Here is a 22,216-nt window from a genome sequence, read left to right as displayed (position 1 = left end):
GCCACGTTAAATCAGTCAACCGCCCAGGTGCCCAGACGAGCTGTCCCGGAAAGCGGACGGCTGAAAAATTTTCAAAATTAAAAGCCTGTTTACACGTACACTTAGAGTAATGATAGTTACTCCTCCTCTGTCTGCGCCCTCCTCTGTCAGAGACCAAGGGATGTCAGAGACGCATATGGCCGGAGAAAAGGAGGAGGAGAGGAAAAGAAGGGTTCACAAAAAAATGTGTGGGTCTATGAGACAGAGAAAAACAGGCAGTTGGAGAACAGACTGGCTATTAGGCAAAGCCTTCTGTCACATGAAAACTCCCCCTCCCCTGCGTCCAGGCCCTGTCATCCAAGCCCTCAGTGTGAAGGACGCCCAGACAGACAGCCCAGAAAACCTGGGCTCCAGACTGTCACAACTCTCATCTCGCCTGATAAAAGTCTCATATGCCTCATCCATCGTTCCCTGCGTCTTCCTCTGCAGAATGTTAAACACACTGGAATAAAGGACCTCCCTCAGGGTGCAGCATGAAGATCTTCCTCTTGCAGCAAACAAAAAGATGAACCGTTATGATCTCTTACAGCAAAAGCAACTTTAAAAGAAAGAGTGCATGGAAATTGTGTACTACAAGGCAAATGTATTAGACATTCCAGACGGTGCTGGAAAAAAAAACTGAAACTAGTTTACGCTTTATAAGTGTGAGCTGAAATTCGTTTTTGTGTTCCTAAAGAAGCAGCACGGTTTGACGTACCACTGCAAAGCGGTGAGATGCAGTCATCGGCCTCGACAGCTCCCCAGTGCTGCCTGACTAATAAACTCTCATGCGTACTAATGCATCCTGTAAAACATCAGTCATAAAAACCTGCCTTCTCCTGATGATAACAGAGTCCCATATCGGAGATTTCATCATCAGGAAACTGGAAGCAATCAGTTTTTTTTTTTTTTTTTTTTAGAAAAAGAAATCCTGAGGCATGTCTATCCTTTGGAAATCAAATTGATCTTTATCTGTAACCACAGGTGAATACATCAGTTGATTTATCTCTAATTAAAACATGCAAATGTGTCTGTATGTGGACAACATTTGCCAAGATTAAAAGCAGTGATAGTTGGCCATTTACAAAAATCGACCAAACCACGAAACTCAGACATGCAAACGGGACCCCAATCGGAAAAAAAGCAATTAATTTTTCGCTCTCATCCTTCCCTTCACAGACCCACGCTGGATTAAGGTGATTTTGTAAAGTGCATGCTAAATCTCCCATTAGAATACCAGGGCAGTTAAATCCTGACCATCTCCTCATTCCTCTCTCGCCAATACTATAAATCTACATGGTGACAGGGCTTGTCGTGAGGCTGCTGAATTAAACATGCCACCCTTTGCCACACTCCTCCTTCCTCTCACTGGGAGAATAACTGAGCAGAGGGACAGACTGTGGGCTGGGAGAGGGAGAGCGCCCTGACAACTGCTCCCACTGAGGCTTCAGACACTTCCTGTGACGTTGTTGCTGTGCCGTGTCCAGCTCCAGCTGTGGAGGGGAGATGTGTGTGTTTGTGTGTGTGTGTGTGTGTGTCTGTTCACTAAAGCTGTTTCTGTGCTGACAACTCATACCTAGGGCCACAGGTTTGATAAGGCACTGATTCATTGCCCCTTGGTTCAGCCTGCCACTATCATCCTCCTACATCTCCACCAAGCTGAAATCAGACCTGCAATTTCACCTGAAGGGTAATGCACTCTGATGTGTGTTATGTGCGCGCGCGTGTGTGTGTGTGTGTGTGCATGTTTAGAGGAGGGTAGGAGGATGGCATCTATGTGTAAAAGCATCTTTCACTCCGTTTATAGAGGAGGCTGTAAATAGACCAAATTTTTCCTCCATTTTCTCCTTTCCACTAATTATCTTAATCATGCAAGTGTGTGTGTGTGTGCGCGTGTGTGATTGTGTGTGTGGTGTTTACATGTGGTTTTCGGATGAATAATGACTGTTTATACACGATGTGACATCTTTTGAGCGCTTTTCCATGTGTGTGCAGGAGCATTGCATGCATGATAGGGTGTGAGGCTAAGTCTCTACAGATCCAATATGACAATCTGCCTTGTGGATAGAACACAGAGAGAGGAAGTGTGCGTCTGAGGGAGGGAGACAGCGGGAGGAAGGGAGGGAGAGCATGCAAAGAGTTTTGAGAGGACCCATTTTGTAAATAGATATATAATTCCCTGACAAGATGCAGGACGGGGAAGGAGGGAGCATTAATTACACTTTCTGTACAGTGTGTCACATCAGCCGCACTCAGGATAAATAATGGTGTTCTCAAAAGTAAACAAAACCCACGAGCACCCGCTGACTGCCTACGGCGCGCAACATGTCCATTTAGTTTCCTAGGTGGATGAAGAGACATTTGTTGATCATGATAGTCCAGCTGTGGAACGTTCAGTCCAGACAAGCAGGTCAAAAAATAAGTAAAAGGTCATCAGTGATTAGGATTGGCTATACATTTCACATTTTAACTGATACTGTATGCAACAGTACCTGTTTTCAGTACTTTTTCATGTCTATGTGTGGTAACTGAAGTTATTTTGTTCACAAAAAATCAGTTAAATCTTGTGAATTTTGAATATTTTTTGTTATGGTTCGGTGTAAATAAGCTAAGTTGGCATAATGAGGGGTCTTCCTTAATGGAAATAGTGCGATCTGTGTTTAAAACTTCAGAGTGTGCAGGGAGAGGAGTGACTGTTCACAGACAGTAGAGTCCTCCACTATCTCACAGACAAGAGGGTGTGTTAGGTACCAAAATGTGGTACTGTTTGATTTGACATGAATCGATACTCAAATCCTACTCATCCATCCCTATCAGCAGTGATGGGAATAACAGCGCTACTTTTTTCCAGTAACAAGTAATCCAAAAAGTTACTGTTTTCCCCGCTATAACGCTGTTGCCATTACTGACAATAAAATCTGACGTTACTCACCGTTACTTGATTCAAGAAGAAGTAAAGTCACAAAATGAAATACACCTATTTAAGTGTACTTTTTTTTCAGTCCATCAACTAGTTGGAAAAAAAGTCATTTATCTGGAACTAACCAACTCGCTCAGTATTCCTGCGCACAGGCAGGCACCACTACGTCGCGGATAAGATAAACCAAATCCAGATAAACGGGAGGTTACGGTTGGTTAGGGGAGGCGAGTCCAAGTAATTTGACATATTTGAGCATTTTATAAAAAAGAAACGCAATAGTTACTTTTCCTGGTAATTAGTTACTTTTATAATGAGGTAATTCAGTTACTAACTCAGTTACTTTTTGTGGAAAGTAACTAGTAACTATAACTAATTACTTTTTAAAGTAACATGCCCAACACTGCCTATCAGTGACTGTATCTATCTATTGTTCAGATGGGAATGTGGCTCACCATTCATGCCAGTGCTCCAGCTACTGTATATTCAGTCACACTAGAGCTGATCTGTTGGTCGTTCCACCACTTTTAGTCCACAAAAGTTGGTATTACATCAGCTGGAGTAGTAATGGTCGTGCACAGAGCACTCACTGTCCCCAGAGGATGAACTCTATAGATTTTTGTGATGCCATGACTTTTTGAGAGGGACTAAAAATGTCTTGACAGCTCTTTCATGGACCGCTTTGAGATTTGGTTCAGACATTCAATGGTTCCCTGCTGATAAATTCATTGAAGTCACAGCTTTGGTGATGCCTTAACGTTTTTTTTTCTTTCTCCAGAGCTCTCATCAAGTCAGAAATGTAACTTTCATTTCCCATCAGTCTTGGCTGCACTTTGTGTTTGGTGCTCATTAGCAAATGTTAGGCATGTTAACAGGCTTAATTAAGACAGCAGACATGGTAAACATCTGCATACTAGTAGCACTGTGTCTCTCCCAAACTGTACTTCCTCTCTCACTTTACTCTGGCTTTCTTTTTGTCTTCTCACTTCTTTCGGATTATAATTGCATATGTGCATAAATACTCCTTGACATCCACACATACCAACACACAGACCCGCACACACACACACAGACACATGCAAACTCCCACCAGAAGTATCTGTTTTCAGAGGTGGGGGGGGGGGGGGGGGGGGGAGAGAGTGAGCTGTAATTAACACATTTGGATTTATTATTTCTGATACCAATTCCTTGCAGCTTCTCTCACAAACCGCAGAGACTTCTGTGACAATGTGATTATGAGACAGGACAGCCAGAGAAATATGGGTGGGTAATTTAATGAGCAGGTGCAGAGAGAAGGAATTAACAAGACAGGCTCGGAGAAAAAGAATTTGCAGCGCGTAGAAACATCATTCTGTATTCATAAATAATGAAGGAGATAATGACACATCAACACAGTTTATGACGTGACATAAAAATGACATGCTCCGCCTCAATTTACTGTCACTGAGTCAGTATGGGAATGCATGACCTGAAAACCTGAGTATGGTTTCCCCAGTCTAAGTGACTCAGTATGATGTTGAACAGTGAGCTACACGTTAGATAGCGCAAGGTTATCAGGAAGGGTATTTGTTGAGGCAGATACAACAAAATATGGACCACTGGAAGAGATAAAAACGCTCATACGAGAAAGCTTGGTGAAGTTTACCATCCTATTGTTGCTGTCTTGTGCACTGGAGCCTTCTGAAATATTATTTGCCACGCTCTCTTTCATTTTTCATGCCTTTCTCTTCTGTGTTACCAACCTACCCAGGAAGCTTACTGTAGTTTCCCTCTTTTCAACTCCCCCTCCTTTTCTTTTCTTTTTTTTTTCTCTTTTCTCTTCAGCAGTCACCCCACATCTTCCACGCTGGAGTGGAAATACATCTCTACAGGCTACACCTTATGCTCATCTCGTCTCAGCCTGCTTACACTGTACCTGTGCTCAGTTTCATTTCCTATTCACTAATAGGCACGGCGTCCCGTTAATAGTTTCCTTTCTTACCACTATTTTGTTCTTTGACTGTCTTTATAACTACTAGCTCAGAATGATGTTAAAACACAAATGTCTATTATTTTAAGTTGCTCAAAGTCCCTCTGGATAAGAGCATCAGCCAGATATCTGAAATATGAATTGCAAAGGTTGTCAACCCATTACTTTGTGTTAAATCTAGACTTTTTTTCATACTTAAAGGCAAAGTTCAACAAATATGAATATTTTAAGAGTCCTGTGGTGCTCCTTGTTAAATTGTTAAATCTCTCTCTTTCAATGTCAGCAGAACAAAACTGACAATCATTCCTTTTCTCAAGGTATAAAGACTCTATGCTGACAGTGATCTCTGGAAAAAAAAAAAGCAACTCAGTCAGTACAGACAAACACACTTCCTGACAAATGTGCACATGGACATACACACAAAAGACAATGTGTGTGTGAGCAACAACACAGCTTTGCACACATACAGCGAAAACAAAAGCAGAATGGCAAAGGAAAGGTATGTGGGACAGAGATGTATTTTACACACTTCCATTAACAATCCATTATTCATAGGTATTACAGGCTCAGAGCATCAACACAAACACAGTCCTAACCCGGTTCTGCTGCACTATAGCCACGGATGCATCACAGACACTTAATGCCGAGTCTCTGCTCTCTGGGATTACAGACAACACACACAGCACTCGGCACTGCTATAATATCTATCTACACAGCAGATCAATACCGAAGCACTCTTAAAGCTCTGGTCAAAACTCTATACATTGTGTCCCAGGCCCTCACAGGGCTACACTTTAGGAAATGGACAACTAAAAAAAAAAAAAAATCTAGCAGCAGTAGCAATGCAGCTTTGGTAAAACTTTAAAATTCTGAAACACATCAGGCTTATCAGGTGGAAATCCCACTGCAGTCAAATCCAATATCAAAAGGAGGAGTTTCTGTTTGAAAATGCACCTGTCATGTCTGTCTCGCTAAGATACATTTTTACCTGTCTGGTCTTTTTCGCGTCTTGACAGCCAGTATACAGTCATGATTCATACTCATCACTTGAACAGGATATTCAATTAGACAGCTTCCATTTCCCCACTTGCTCTTTGAACCATCGTATTGCACTGGAAGGTAACTGTACAGATGGAATTTGGAAATCCCCCGCACGCAAAAGTAATATAGATGGGTAGTGCCAAAGCGACGCTAACTCTAAGTCAGGCGCATTTTTTGTCGGTAAATTAGCTTATTTGTATTCAGGAGAAGTTTCGGGAGAAACAAATAACTGCCATTAGTCATCACAGGAGACTAAGTTAACTGACATGCACGCACGCACACACACACACACACACACACACACACACACACACACACACACACACACACACACACACACACACACACACACACACACACACACACACACACACACACACACACACACACACACACACACACACACACACACACACACACACACACACACACACACACACACACACACACACACACACACACACACACACACACTTTCCCTTTTACCACCTCTGCACACACTCTACTCCCTTACTCCCTATTCTTCCAAATAGTGTTTAATGTCAGCCCACACATATAGACACAGACACACACACACACGGATGACATTTTGAAAAAGTGGACGAATGTTGAGTATGTAGCATGAATTATGCATGCATATAGTCTCTTATCATCTAAATGCATGTCTCTCTATTTGTCAGTTTGGTTTGTGTGTGCTTTGCATTCATTTGGGACCTCAGATCCACCCCTTAGGGAATGGTGACGGCCAAGAGACGGGAAAGATGGGAGAGGGAGAAGGATAGAGAGACTAAGACAGAGAGAGGGAGGTAGAGGTCTATCAATAAAGAGGTATTAGATGCATCTGGCTAAAACATTCTAAGTTATAAAACGGGAGGGGGCATGTTGACACAACAAACACAGAAACACACACAGAGTGGCACAAAGGCAAGAGGCCCTGCAGAGGCTACTTGCATGGGATGTAAATGTTTCATTAGAGGAAATGCAGCTCCCTCCCTGGCCTCATCTCTGGGCTCTGCCCCGTGTCCTTTGACCACACAAGCCTGACACCTCCCTGCTTCACTCACCCCATCTATCTGACCCAGTGAAGGGCGAGCAGCTCAGACAGACAGATAAGCTTCGTCCCCAAAAGACCCGCCTTGCTTTACTGTCAGCCTCCCTTCTCCTAGGTTTGTGTGGTCATGCGGCTGTCCACTGTGATTGAGGGTGGTCTGCAGCCTTCTCTAGGTGGAGTGGCTGATTTCCCCCTATTGTTCCCTTCTGCCAGAGAGCATGAAATTATGAGATTTTACAAGCATGGACATGACACAACTCAAAATGGCGGAGGGCATGTGCACAACTCTCATGCTTTTAAAACATATCTGCATGGTTTAGACAATTGGTATAGGAACCAGCCGTCAAAAATAGCACACATCACAAAATGACAGAAGCCCCTGAAGTGGAGAAAGAAAAGATTTTACAATTTGTGCTACTTCCAACTGTTATTCCTTATTTCCAGCATTCAGATGATATGCCTGACACTACAAATTGACATCAAAGGATCAGGTGCAGATGTGTGATGTTACCACACAGTACCATTTTAAATTCAAAACAGTTTTTTTTTCTTCCTCTTTTGAATCACCAGTGAAAAACACCCAGGACAATTACCATATAAAATGTTCATTGAACTAATATGTGGGAGCCTGTGCATGTGTCTACATGGTGAATACAATGATAGTGCAAACCGCCCTTGTTCTGAACTTGCGCTGGCTGGGACACTCTTCCATTAAACCAGCTGTAGTACCTTAAAAACGACCATCCTATGTATTTTTGTCTCTGTTTTGGTCCCCACCAAGTCTTAAATACAAAAGATGCAATACACCCCATTGTTAAACATTAATGATTGTGGTACACTGAACTACAACAATGAAGTTGTGGGCTGGAAAACAAAACAATGAGCTAAAGATGCAGGCAGACTTGAGTTAATCACAGTGACACAATCACATGATATATGGTTAAAATAAATATACTGATTATAGGGTCTCTAAAGTTAAAATAAATAGACATCATAATAGACGTCAATAAAACTCACAATGCAAATGTGCGAAAAAAAGTTCTAGTCATCAGTAGCATCCTTAGTTAAACACATATAATCACTTGTGTGCATCATTACTATGTTTAATGAACTCACTTTAAGTCATTCAATTTCTTTTTCAGGATTTGAAAACTTCCCTGATTTAGTGTATATAGGGTATAAATATAGGGTATGTATGTGTGTGTACACATATAACTGCAAAAGAATAGGGAAGGGAAAAAAAGACAGGATAAGCAGCTTGCCAGCAGTGTGTGTGTCCGTGTATGTGTGTGTTGTGGGCCATGCATGCATGATAAAGTAGCAGAGCATGGGACAGGGGCTCCTGAGATACAGTAGAGATGTGAGTGATTGGAGCAATGAATAAGGGGGGGACCCTGCATTGTAATTAGAATTACTCCCTAGCGGGTTTTACCATTTTAGTGTGATTACACATGTGATTTATATGCTCAGGAAGCATCAATCGCTCTTGCTAAGCAAACTTGCCAAATGTTGCAAAGCCTTTCCTTATTCAGATGGTTTTCCTCACTGTAGATTTACTAATCATGAAGTGGTTTTGATTAAAGCTGAGCTGAGAAGCCCCCCACCAGCATGTTATCAGATTTGATTTTGTTTGGTTGCAGTCTCAATGAGAGTTACTAAATCTTCCAATTTACACGCATTGGTTATCTCTGCCATTCTATTTCCATTATTTCTCGTGTGTGCATTTTGCCGTTTTTCAACCATTCTCCCATACACCCTGGTACAGTTTACCCCTTTTTTTCAAGGTGGTATGTTTTTATACATTAAGCCCTGGGGTTTCATGGACTTCTATGCTCGTATTTCTTCCATCGTCTGTTTCTATCTTCAAATAAAATAGACCTCATATAGATAAACAGGCAGCTTTTTAATACATAGTATGACGCAGGAACAAGGAACAGAGTTAGCTGGTGTAATACTTTCATAGACATGCCCTGTAAAATCTAGACTTAAAGGGATAGTTCAATATTTTGGCAAATTGGCTCACTGCCATAATTCCTAAAGTCTTAGGAGTAGGTTCATTACCTTTAATTGTCGGTGCAAGCTGATTTTAGAACGGCGGAGCAGAGTGGCAATGGAACGGAACGTTACGAGACAGAGTTGTTTTCGAGGCAAATGAAGAGACTGCTTGTCGAAAAACAGCAATTTTGCATTAATTTACCTTGAGAACAACTATGTCTCGTAACGTTCTGTTATTATCTCATAGCATGGTGAATGTGCAGGTCACAACTTGTCCATGAGAGCGTTTTGGAGATGTTGTATTGTGTATTTGATAAGTTTGATGAGGGAAGTCCAAAAAGTTCATGAGCCTCCGTAGCGGAGCTCTGAGCAGCTCGTGGCTCTGCTCCACCGTCCTAAAAATAGCTTGCACCAAAAATTAAAGGTAACGAACCTACTCCTAAAACTATAGGGATTATAGCAATGGGCCAATTTGCCAAAATGTTGAACTATTCCTTTAATTCATTAGTTCGTTCATCTGTGCATTTAGGCACTTATGCATTCATAAATCTACCCAGCAGTTTGACGTGTACTGCATGCACATATAACTTTATCCTTATATACAGTACATATCTCTCTTTGACAGGTTTTTGAAAAAAACATGTCATCACTCTCCGTTACAACATTCTTTGTTCTTGCACCATTTTCAAAACAATGATAGCCTGGTATCAAAAGCTTCTACCCACTCTACAAATAGATAATCTTTCTTTCAATATTGCTGCCCAAAATGTGTAGACAAGATGGAAACAGTATGAGATAACGGGCACAGAGTTTTTACCATTGTACAGTGTTCATGTATTTCTTTCAAAATCTCTAGAATAGAAGGCAGTGACTTGAATCAAAATGAGAAGTCAGACGATCAGTGATGACAAACAAGTGTTGAGCAGTTTTTCTTCCCCCACTATTTTCCCTAGAAACGTCTCCTTTTTAGGGTTCTTGTCTTCATTGCTACGCTCTCTATGATCAAAATGACAGGGTATGAAAAAACAAGGGGAAGCTCACTGTAGGAGGCAAGGTAAACAACAAGCTGCATCTCCAACCAGGACCTAACATCAAACTGACACCATTTCAAAAAATACTTTGAATCACTGCTTTTGGATCATGCTATATCAAAGTTGACGGATCCCTAAATAATTTAAATTCCTCTGGTGAGAAAGAGAAAATGTCAAAACATAATGGATAGTCAAGGTTGATCCTATTGTTGTTCCTATGTTACCACAGATGTTAATGCTGCTCCAAATACAGTATGTGGCGTATAAGACAATCAAATTGGTTCTCCAAATCGACGGATGATGAATCTGAGAATGATGACTGTCAGCTATGACTGAGACTCCTGTCATAATAATCATACAGATAAGAGTGAGGAACTTTATAATGACCCTGTGAGCAAAAGTCCCAAGTTAAAGTGCTTTAGTTGTAGAATCTAAAAGATGGAGAAATACTCCTACACGTCTAGTACAAACAAATCTTCTAAAGTCCTGACACAAGAACAAATTTAGATCAAATTGTAGTGGAATTCCTTAGTGTGTGACTTCTTTTTTTCTCATTGACTGCCTCACTGTCTTTCCTTCTTATGCACCAGATCTCAGGAGACGACATAAAAGTGGCTTTCTGGAATTAAAACGTTACTGCAACCCCCCCCCCCCCCCCCGTCTTCTTATGTGTGTGGGGGTGGGGGTTATACATAAGCCAACAGTCACAGGCAGTCAGAGATGCTTTCCCGCTGTAATGATCAATCAGTGGCTATGGTGACTATTGATGTGGCTCTATGACATCATTGAGGGCTCATATTGCAAAATGTAAGGGCAGACAAATTGGCAGGCTTCAAGAAAGAAAGAATATTACTTGAATTGTTGATTTTAACAATTTCTACTCAAATTAAATTTACAAATCAGAAACACAGAATTATGATAACATGTGTTCTAGAATAGCTTATATGGCATCATTAGGCATATTAGTATGTGTATGTAAACGCACATCATTTTCAAAGAGGCTGACTTGCCAATTAGGATGGTTCACACACGTTAACAGATAACAAATATGTAGATGTGATGTAGGAAGTGGGGTTGCGAGGGAGGTGAGGGGGTTAAACCAGGGAGATGAGGGTGAAATTTGCAGTGCCTCACAAAGATTTGGGGCAAGAAGGTGCGACGTCTGGGCTGAGGGGAGCAAAGCAAGATTTGCATTCAGGGGAGGACACATCTTGGCAGGCTTGGGGTACCTGTGTTAAGAGGCTTGGGGAGAGGCGGGGATTGTATTGATGAGGAAGTCCAGGAAAGATGCGTGTGGGTGCAGGATTGTGCTCCTGTGGGGATGCTCTGTCTATGGCAGCGATATGGGGCTCAGACAGCGGATTAGTGTTTCTGCTCCATAATCAATTTGCTGTCTGGATCCCATTGCACATAACCCTAAACATCCACTCCTCCTCCTGATCCTTGTTTCCTCCTTCTGCTCCCTATTTCTACCTCCACCAATTTCGCTTTATTTCTCTTCCTCCCTGTTCGCCCCTTTGTTTGCTTCACCTTCAAACTCTAATTTGTCTCTATCGCTCGACCAATATAATAAACTCAGCATGAAGCCGTCCAGAATACACCTTCCTTGTCTTTTTCCCCTACTACCCTCTCAGAGCCTTCCCTTTTCCTTGTATTTATTTCCAAAATGTGTGTCATTTTCCACAAGCCACAGTGGACTCTGCACCCACTGCATTTAAGAGCAATATGAGGGGGCTTCTGAGTAATTATATCAGTGAGTGTGCGAGTGTGAGAGTGTGCAGACATGTAGAGGTTACCCTTGGCCAAGGACAAACTATTAGCTTCATTTCACCCTTGGGTCCAAGCTTGCTGCCATCTGCTCCAGAGCTTAGGGGTCATAATACTGGTTGACCAATCAATAATACATTACATGTTGGCACAGAGCGCCGGCCCTGGTTATGACTTTCTTTGCTTATTAAAAGTAAGGCACTCTGGAGTGGAAATACTGTGTATTTCCCAGTAGCAAGCGATGTCACAGTATAAAAAGTACAAAGTGAAATTAAAAATGAAATTTCTGTTCTGCAGAAAACAAACATGTTGGCCGTCAACACTGACTGTTTTTGTATTCCGCCTTCATTTTAAATAAAGTCTTGGAGAAAATAAGGTTATTTTCTCCGAGGACAGATGTGCTGGCATTTGCTCAAGGTGTCTGTTCCTCAGTTTGTGTGTGTGTGACATGTATATGAATATATGTGTGTGTGTGTGTGTGTGTGTGTGTGTGTGTGTGTGTGTGTGTGTGTGTGTGTGTGTGTGTGTGTGTGTGTGTGTGTGTGTCTGTGTGTGTGTCTGGGGAGGGGAGGAGTACTTTGAGATGAAAGCCCAGTGAGACAGCTTAGGGGAGACGCAGAGACAGCAGGTGGTGCTAGGTGCTCCTGTTGCGGGTGAAAGAGGCAGAGAGGTTTTTTTTTGTGTGTCAACAGATCAATAAGTGTGAGACTGGGAGACGACTATCCATTTCAAATTGTCTGACACAGACAGAGATAAAAGGTGAAAGATGTAGTCTCTGCAAAAAGAATGACAAACCCACTGTAATAGTGGCCGAAAACTAATACGGCTGCATCTGTCCAGTCGGGTTTCTCACTCTCCATTACACACGCCTCCAGGCTTTGGAACAGAAGAAATGTAAATACTGTGGCTCAATCAGTAGCCAAGACTTGACCCCACTAACGACACAACAGCTTGGCTTAGCGCGCGTGCACGCATTTATACAGTATGCACGCATACAAAGGCATACACGCACGTGCACGTGCACGTGCACGCAGCTCCACTGTCAGCCACTGTCCACGGCGCTCTTATTGGAGCAGGAAGACTGTCACCGCTTCTGATTCCAGCAGGCACACATAGATGAGAGCTACTAATTGCCTTGCTGGGGCACCGACGTGACTCGCATGTCACCAGGTTGGCTTAGAGGCCAGGGAGGGTGTGATGTGCATAGGTGGCTGTGGAGCATGTAGGTTGTTTGAGGGTAAAAGGTCCAAGTATAAGAGTGGTAAAAAAAAAAAAAGACATGGGAAGTGTGTATGTGTTTTTGTGTGCTTTTTATGCAAGATGAACACTTGTCAGCCTCGTGCTGGTTGATGGCGCTAGGACCTGAGAGAGGAGGCTTTGGAGGGTCCTTAGTTGCAGCTAAACTATCCTGCTATAAAAAGGTGAACATGAATCACAGTGGCAGTCTTACCTTGGCCTGGCTTCAATGTCGTGCTGAAAATGATGAGAAAAGAGAGAGAGAGAGAGAGAGAGAGAGAGAAAGAGAAAAAAGAGAGAGAGAGAGAGACAATAAAACATTTAAAAATCTTTGCACAGGTGTTGTGGATAACAAAAAAAAGGCAAACAACATTATTTACATCAACTTGGTCCACAGCTGTTGTGGGCTCTAAATCTGACCAATTAATTTTCACTTTCATCCGCCAGTTGTGCTCATGTTTATTCATGAGCTTTCAAAGAAGCAGTCTGGAACAAAGCAGCAAATGAGCTGCAAACACCATTCACATGCCGTCTTTATCGTTTCATTTTGAGTGGGACGCAAAAGATTTTTCAATGTCAAAATGATGGACATGACTCACTGACTGCCAGCACGAAGCGCTCTGACAGTCACTGAAAGCTACAGGTTCATTCATGTGCCAAATGCAAAAATTACTATTATTCTTTTAAATCATATTTCAAATCCTGTCAGTTCCTGAGAGATGTAATTACACCATTTCACAAGGCTTGCCCGTGACATTTGAATTATAGCTAGGAATTTTCTCATAGACCTGTAAACTCCTCACTTCGCATATCAAACACACAGCTCAGGTACACGTGTATAACACTTGAAATTGCCGTTACATACTAATGCCAAAGCACTCGCTATACCTTTCCTAATCTTAGTTGGTCTGTTTTCAGTCAAGAGCACCTTCAGCTTCTTCTGTTACCTTTCATTTTCTGCCTAGCACAGACTTCACTGTTCACTTCTACTGGACCTTAACTAACCAGTGCTAGGATGGCTGAGACAGAAAGGAATCTCCATGCTGTGCTCCTGGGCAGCACAGCAGATGAGAGGAGAGCTGATGAGTGGAAGCTGTGGAGTGCTGACTGGCTGTCTGCCTCACTGACTAAGATTTGGCTCTAAATTTAATTAGCCTCAGATCTGGACAAATACGCGATTTCAAATATTGGAACTCGGTGAGATTTTTCTTGATTTACCTTGTCATACACTTCAGTAGACTCGAAAGTCAATTTGTGAAATCAGGGTGCAAAACTGACAATCACCAAAGAAGCTCTTGAGTGGCTGCTGAAAGACTCACTCTACACAAAGCACACACCTGCAAACTTCTCTTCCACTGTTGCCCGTAGGTAAATTGGACAGTAGCAAATTTTACATTGAATTATATTCATATGAAAAAACAACAATGTTGAGTAAATGAGTTGCAGGTAAAACTGAGAGTGCACTAACAGAATCAACTAAATGTGAGAAAATGCAATGCTTTAGAGACATATTTATGTATTTATGTGTAACAATGGCATTGTAATATTCTCATCAATATTATGCTTCCGCTGAATCAACTACCCTATTCTGTCATTCATATTAGCAGGGTAGAATTCCTGGTGTTCAGATTGAGCGTAATAAACAGTGTACATATTTGTTCAGCATCAATTTAGCAGCATACCACATCGGCCAAATTTCATTTGGTTGATGATGCCGTATAAGTAAATGTTGAATTAGTTATGCATTCTCAATTTCTTTGATATTTATTTTGATTGCATTATATTACGGCAATGAAAAAAATGTTATGCTGTTATTTGTGTACTTTGTTTTCATTTGGTCTAATTAAGGAGTTTTCGTAGAGCCACTGCCCAGAAAGCTAAAAGAAATATGCTGCGAAAAAGAAGTTGACAGGCGGCTATAGAGCTTTGTAATCACCAGTTTGCAACACTGTAGAGAGAAGTCAGGCCTCGAGGGGCGAATAGTACCAGTTTCACAATTTCCTATCTTATTCACATGGATATGGACAGTTCAATAAATACCTGAACTGAACACACATAAAAAAATGGTATTTCAAGGCTAAACACAGTTACCAGGCTACCTGTCAACAGGCGCCAACTAAAACTGTTATATTTATGAATAATTTAGAATATCAATTTCATAGCACGATGCTCTTGAACTGTTTGAATGAGAACAATTTTTCTAAACGGTGTTGTCAACTTAACAGCTCAACAGAGGAGTGTCATTCACAATTGAATTAAGGTTAATTAAAATTTGTAATACACTCATCTTAATGTGTTTTTTGTCCGGCTTCTTTGGTGCAGGGTGTACATTTTAAATGATATTTTCAACATTGTGGAGCCTCATTTTTGGTAAATGACAGGAACAAAAAAGCTTTGTAACTTTTCCACTGCTGAGCAGGAACAGTACACCCAGCAACCACCACACTGCTGTATGTAATCAAACTGGGCATTTGTCTGTATCAAACTACATCTAAGTGCTTGTTTTTGCTATTGACATACTGACAGGTTCATGCTGTTATACGTGTCTGACAACAATGTCAGAACTTACAAGAACAAACACTTTAGTAACAAGTTGATGCCGAATTACTGAAAATTCTGCCTGTGCCTGTTTTTCTACAGCACAATACCATTTACTGGTGAAGGTAATTTAGATATAAAACTGATGAGGGCAGTAAGATAACCCTAAAGCACTATGTCTGGCTTTAGTCTGAGATAAAATTTGAGGAGAAGGCAATACACAATGTCTATAACATGTGGTACAAGTTATAAACCAAAGACCAAAAGCAGTACAAACAGTGCCAGACAGCATTAAAGGAGGAAACACCACAAACTTATCAAAGCACCCCAAAGACAAGCTTCTAGATCAATAACACAAACTAAATAACTGATCGACTGCTATTCTGTGAGGTTGAAAAAAAAAAAAAACCTTTTATGAATGGAGTTCTACCAGAGTGATACAACGGGTGTGTCTTATTAGACAAGGCTTTTAGTCTTTGACAAAAAAGGTTGTATCTCTGTAGAGAGCAGATCCATAATGATGCCAGGCACTTACAATAAACAATATGAACCTGTCAATTGCAAAAATAAGCACTTTTAGGTGATGCACTTTGATGAACAAGCACATCGCAGCAGCCATTCATCGAGCTGCAAAGATTGCTGTCCCTTACAGTCATTTATACCTAAAAACATGAGAAATGAGGCCGAGGTTTTAAACTCCTTGGAGTTATCCCCAGGAAATGGGGTTGCAATTAGCACATGTGGTGAATTATTGATAAATTATCTATTTGTACTTTTTTTTTAAAGGTATGAGATTAGACTATTCCCCAGCATACATTTATAAACTGCATGGAAAAAGGCAGAGTGCTTTCAAGGCCTGTCTCAGAGCAGTTCATTGGTGACCTGGGTCATGAGTCAGGGTTGGGTCAGCGGTAGAGACTTGCAGTGCCTGACTAATGAGGCATCTAGGCTTTGTTTTCATGCCATGAGGGCTTTATAGCTTAAACAGTGTTGAGCCTCCGCCTCCATGTTTCTAAACATAATCACTGACTGAGGGAACCTCACAGAACCTCTTCAGCCATACATGGGAAAATATCATCCGATACAATTTCACAGTAAGTCATGCAGACATAAGTGGGCTGGATGCACAAAGGGCACAAGTTCACTGTTGTTCAACTGCTGTTGCTTGGCTCTCTGTTTGTCTTTTGTACAATTATTATTATTATTCAGTTCATGCATCTCCTTCATATGTTTTTCATATGTGTTATATACTCAGTATTACCATCAGGGATGTATTGATTGTAAAATTCTAGGCCAATACCGATGGCCTACCGCTTGCAGTTTTTAATGGGAATGTGAAGAGTTTTTTAAGTTGAATGTTTTTTAATACATCTCCCCTTGCTCACTGGTTAAAGCTTTATTTTCCACCCCGATGACACTGTTCATTGTGTTTGGGTATATGTCTACACTTGCGTATTCCCGTGCCTAAATTAAAAGAAAGATAGGAGAATGATAACAGGGCTGGGGGTATTTTTTTTGCTTTGACCTTCATTAATAAGACTCACCTCAATTATGCAGTTTATTCTTTGGGAGGAGTTTAAAAGGATGGGTATTATTCAGGTGAGAAGTATTTCACACAGTGTAGCTATTCCACCCCGCAGGCTCTCTGCTACATGGCTGCAGTGCACTAGATTGATGTGCTTACAAAGGCAGCAATCGCTTCTCTGACTTGGCTCTGAAGCTGCTAGTGTTTCTTTTCTTGTAGAAAGTTGGAATAAAAGCACTACTTCTAAAAAAGTGCTGGAGGCTATAACTGTTGCTCTCTAGCAAACAGGATTAGATTGCGCTTTAGAGGAGAAGAAGTAAACACATCCCACAAACAGCAAACAGGGTCAACACATTCAAATGTGTATTTCCATTTGAACAAAGTTGAAGGTATTGGCTACGTTTCCAGTGTTTTATATCATGGCTTCATCCATGGATTTCAAATCCTCTACACTTCTTCTCTATGCTACAGAGAATAACTTTCAACACAGCTTTTGCTGGTAGCGGCCTGTGGTGCAGAAACAAGAGATGAACTGATTAACGGATCAACACAAAATTAATCTTTGCAAATATGAGCAGTGCAATACAATGTTTATTGCTTTTAAATACTTATTTTACCGTTATTGGAAAAACAAACATTATCTCAGCTCCGTTTGAGATTTTTTTTTTTAATTATGGAACTTCTTACAGACTATATTTATAAATACTCTGGCCTTGTATCACAAACATAAGTGTAGTAATGAGGGCAAGTGAAGGACTTTAGTTCAATGTGCCATTTGTGACCACAGCCACTATGAGGCAGACAGTGACAGAGAGAGTAAACAAGTAGAAGGAGAATGTCTGAGTCAGTTATTCTATTCATCTAAACTGTGTCCAACAAAAATGACTGCAGGAGTTGGTGGGTTCGAGAGAACTCCTCTCTGCTGGTAGTCATTCACTTCATACTGTTTCACTGGACCACATATTACTATACACTTCTGTCCAACTTGCCTCAAATTATGTGTATGCACATAATCACAATCAGACACACTTAAGTGTATTACTGCATAAGCACCCTCTCTACTCCTACACACATTTCTCCTGTGACCATGCATCTCCAAATAGCACTACCCATAATTGTATTACTCAATATAGTAATATACTATGTTACGTAATCCGGCAATAAGTAACACACGAGAACAAATAGGGTAACCGCTGGCAATCATTTAGGGCCTTAATGAACCTGGCTCACCATGGATTCATTTCTCAGCTAGAAAAACAATCCGCGACAATAACATTACTTCCACTGCACAGCATCACGCTCAAGAACACTCAGGCCTCCTTTTCTTAATTGTGGTGACTAAAGAATGGCAAGTAGCAAATACACCACTGGGATCTTTTATTTCAAAAAGGCTAAAAAAAAAAAAGCCGGCCCTTCAGTGTTGAAATGAGAAACGAGGGAGCGATACGCTACAGAATATAAAGTTATGTAAGTGCACTTCTTCTTCTCGTACATGCAAAAACAATAAACATAACTGCACACATGCTCTGGTGTGAACGTAACTTTGACTGGCAGGCTAATTTATAAAAAGAAAAGGAACCGTGCACCCAGCTGGCTGTGTTCATAGCTGGAAAATACCGTGGCCGGAGGAGAAACATAGTTGCTTCATCAGCATAGTAGCTCGGGATTTATTTGGATGCAGCTACCTGTAACACACCGACACAGGTGAGTGTAGGAAAAGAAAACTGCATCTCTATACATAAAAATAATGCATGCCTGGATAAGTACAGCATTTGAACCTAGAACAAAAGCTGTCTATGATGGCACCTGTTTACCATATTTGTTTTTGCCGTACTGACTGCACAGCCGGTGCCACAGTCATTAGGGAGATAATAGTTTAAGTGGAAGGCCTGGGATCAAGCCTCCATGGCACCCAGCCCTTTCAAACAAGCACCCCAGGCCACATCACAACCCGACCAGGACAGACTGAGATGCCACTGCTGAGCTGACTATCCTATGCTGTAAATAACTATTCACACCAGGCATCATATAGTCGGTGACACGCGATCAACAGCAATACAGCTTTGTATCCGGCTGGACAATTGTTTCTAATTGTTTATTGACGGGAGCAATAGCGCATGGTTTTAAACGGCTGCCCTCAGTCACAACGTTGGCACCAAACTGCTGCGTTCAAAGTTCAGATTGATTAATTATTGACCCTGCTTGCTTGTGTTCTCAGCTCTAACCAGACCTCGTGATGTAACGTGACGCTGTCGTTCAGCGGGTCAGTTTAGCTTGGATGCATTTGTTTTTCATATATTTTTGGCAGCTGCTTCCAATCCTGGTTCACAAGACGCTGTGAGTTTAAACTAACTACTCAGGTGGATCCAGTATAATTTGCAGACAAATTTTTGATAGTTTAAAAAGTCTACCTTAAACATACATTGTAAGTAGGATGGACAATGGACATCCCATTCATTTCTTCCACAAAGAAATCACCTCAGATTCAGAGGGTCATATTTGAACACCCTTGACTACATCAGATCGGCATAGTTTACTGAATTATGTAAAGAGTATGAGAATATGAAGATGAAACTTTGTGTTCTAAGTATCCAAAAGCTTCAAATATCACACTAAATAAATGATGGCACGCTGAATGTCAGTCACACTGGGCTTCTGTGACATTATCCGCTTGCTAACCTTTCTACCTGCACTTTACTGCGAGGCAGGCTCAAAGTGCTGATTGTATATAACCTGCAAGAAGCAGAATAAGGAATGATGGATGGAAGGAAGGTTCTTCTCACCAGCGCTCTGTGAAGTGATGCAGGAGCTGCTACGAGGACCTCCGCCACTGCAGCCGGACCTATTTCCTGCGCCTCGGCTTGTTCCAGCAGGCAGAGCTGGTGCGTGATGTTGGCCATCTCCTCCTGCAGCCGCTCCGTTTGGACAGTGATCTCTGCGATTTTCTCGGCGGCGGACGCCGTCAGGAACGCCTCCTTGAGGTCGACCAGGTGAAGGGTCCTCTTCTCCTCCAGGCGCACCAGATTGCGGAGCTCGTCGAACTGGCTGTTCACGTAGTCCTCCAGCTCCTCTGTGGACATCTATGACACATGGAGACAGAGACAGACAGGAGGGGAAGTGACTGGGTGGATTTATGAGTGAGGAGAGAGATAATGTCCTGCCATTTCAAATTCATCTGAGTGAATTATTTCATTATAGGTATGAATCACTGAGATTGATCAATAACACAGAGGTATATAGATATACATCACCAGGTCACTACAAAAGTTAAAATATGAGATAAGAAAATTGGAAATGAATTTAACATCCAGTGATGAAATATAGAGTTACATCGAGAACCACAGAGAAGAGGCAGAATCTTCTATTTTTCACTTTGACATATGAATATAATTTCAGGAAACCCACTGGCCTCTGTCATGCAATAGCTAATTGATAGCTTGAAGCAGATCCCCTAAACACAAACTCCATGCATCCCATCTGCAGATAGAGACCTCAGAGGCTCCTTCTACCACAGCAAGCCATCTGTTTGGCTTTCAAGGCAAGCGAACTGCTCACTGAGATACCCTTTTAATTCCTCTCCCTGTTCCCCCGATGAGGCTCTTTAAATATGACTCATTACGTTAAAACACCTCAATAAACAGACGCCGCCCTTCAATCCTTCCCACTGAGATGGCTCCACCTCCAGCGCAGATGCTGTCGTGAGGTAGAACACCCCCAAAGTCCCTTGTCATGATCTCTGCTCCTGAATATGTTATAATCACTTCAATCTACGAACATCAGCTGCTCGCTCTCTCTCTCTTCCCCTGGGCAGAATTTCACTTTCTTCCTTTCCGTCTATTTTATCTTGTTTCCCCTCAGCCTCCCTCTCTCTCTACTGAAGCAAGGAATCATCAGTCTTCACTGAGGTTGGCAGAACTGAGGCCCCTAGGGGCCCAAAGTTTTATCGTGTTTTTGCCATTTCTGCACAAGCAATCAGATTCTCCAAATTGCCCATTAAACCAAGCGCGAGGAGTAACATTTTTAATTTACTTTCTTTGTATGAGCAGAGAAAAAAACATGCTCATTGTTCATTGTAAAATAGACAGAGGGATTTAGGTAAGATCTAATTGGAAAGTTATTTTCTCTTTTCTGCAGCACAAAAATCAATGCCCTGAATACATGTATGATGGAGGATGAACAATGGATCACAATTGGGTTTGAAGAGCAACAGGTTCCGTATCTTGTTCAAATACACAAATGAAATCTGCAAATGTGGAAGATTGAAGAGCTTGAAATGACACTTTTCGAATCTATCTTTCTAGGCCTCTGGGATGAAATTCTTATACTTTAATATACAGAGCAATAGATGGAAGTACTTTGGATATAATAAATCCATACGAAATTACACTACAGGCTGATTAAATCTTCTAGAAGACTCATCATTTCAAAACGTGAGCAGTGAGCACTTAAAAAACACATTAAGAGATGAGAAGGCATTTACTACTTCATTTTGTGCATGGACTAGAATTTAATGCTGAAGCTGTTGCTCATTTTTTGACAGGGGTGAAAATTCATCACGGGTGAAATAGGTGACAAACACCCAAGGAATTTTGCTTTTGCTCTTTCCAGCTATTGAAACTTGGTAGATTAAAAGTCGGAACTTAGATATGGCATTTATGAAATGACGTTGCAATTTCTATAACAAAAAAAACAAAACAAGATGATTTCAATTGAGCTCATTTTCAGATAAACTCAGCTAAGGTACACAAATCACTGTTTTCGTCAAAAGACGTTTGTTTGCTTGTTTTGACATCTCTGATGTCTTACTCATGGACGCAATGTAATATCAGCAAATTAAATTAAAAAGTTCATTGATAAAGGTTGGCATCTGCAAGACTTAACAATTACAGGATAACAATTACAGGATAATCAATAAGTCAAAGTGACTGTATTGTTCTGTATTTTCTTGTCGGCATAGAACAAGAATAAGAGAGTGAATTCATGCAGCTTCTGAACTAAGAAATGTCATTTTGCAAAATAAGGAGTTCCTAAACTATATGTATACTTAATGTACTATGTATAAGTATCTGTTCAGTAAAGGCAAAACAACCTAAGTTAAAATATGTGGGAGGCTACAACACTTGTGAAA

At 41.2% G+C, this 22,216-nt stretch overlaps 1 protein-coding gene across 1 annotated transcript in view; it reads right to left on the bottom strand.

The window, feature by feature from the left end:
- Positions 1–22,216, bottom strand: part of trim44 (tripartite motif containing 44) — a 44,361-nt gene that overhangs the window by 12,347 nt on the left and 9,798 nt on the right. The window contains exons 4-5 of the mRNA XM_083972953.1: positions 19,872–20,168; positions 13,240–13,262 (exon numbers count right to left, since the gene is read on the bottom strand). Of these exons, the coding sequence (XP_083829079.1) occupies positions 13,240–13,262; positions 19,872–20,168 (320 nt within the window). The remainder of the gene's footprint in view (positions 1–13,239; positions 13,263–19,871; positions 20,169–22,216) is intronic.

Source organism: Trachurus trachurus (assembly GCF_905171665.1).
Source record: "Trachurus trachurus genome assembly, chromosome: 6".
In the NCBI taxonomy this organism is placed as follows: Eukaryota; Metazoa; Chordata; class Actinopteri; order Carangiformes; family Carangidae; genus Trachurus; species Trachurus trachurus.
Note: the sequence above shows the minus strand (reverse complement) of the source record. Positions and strands in the feature narration are given on the sequence as shown.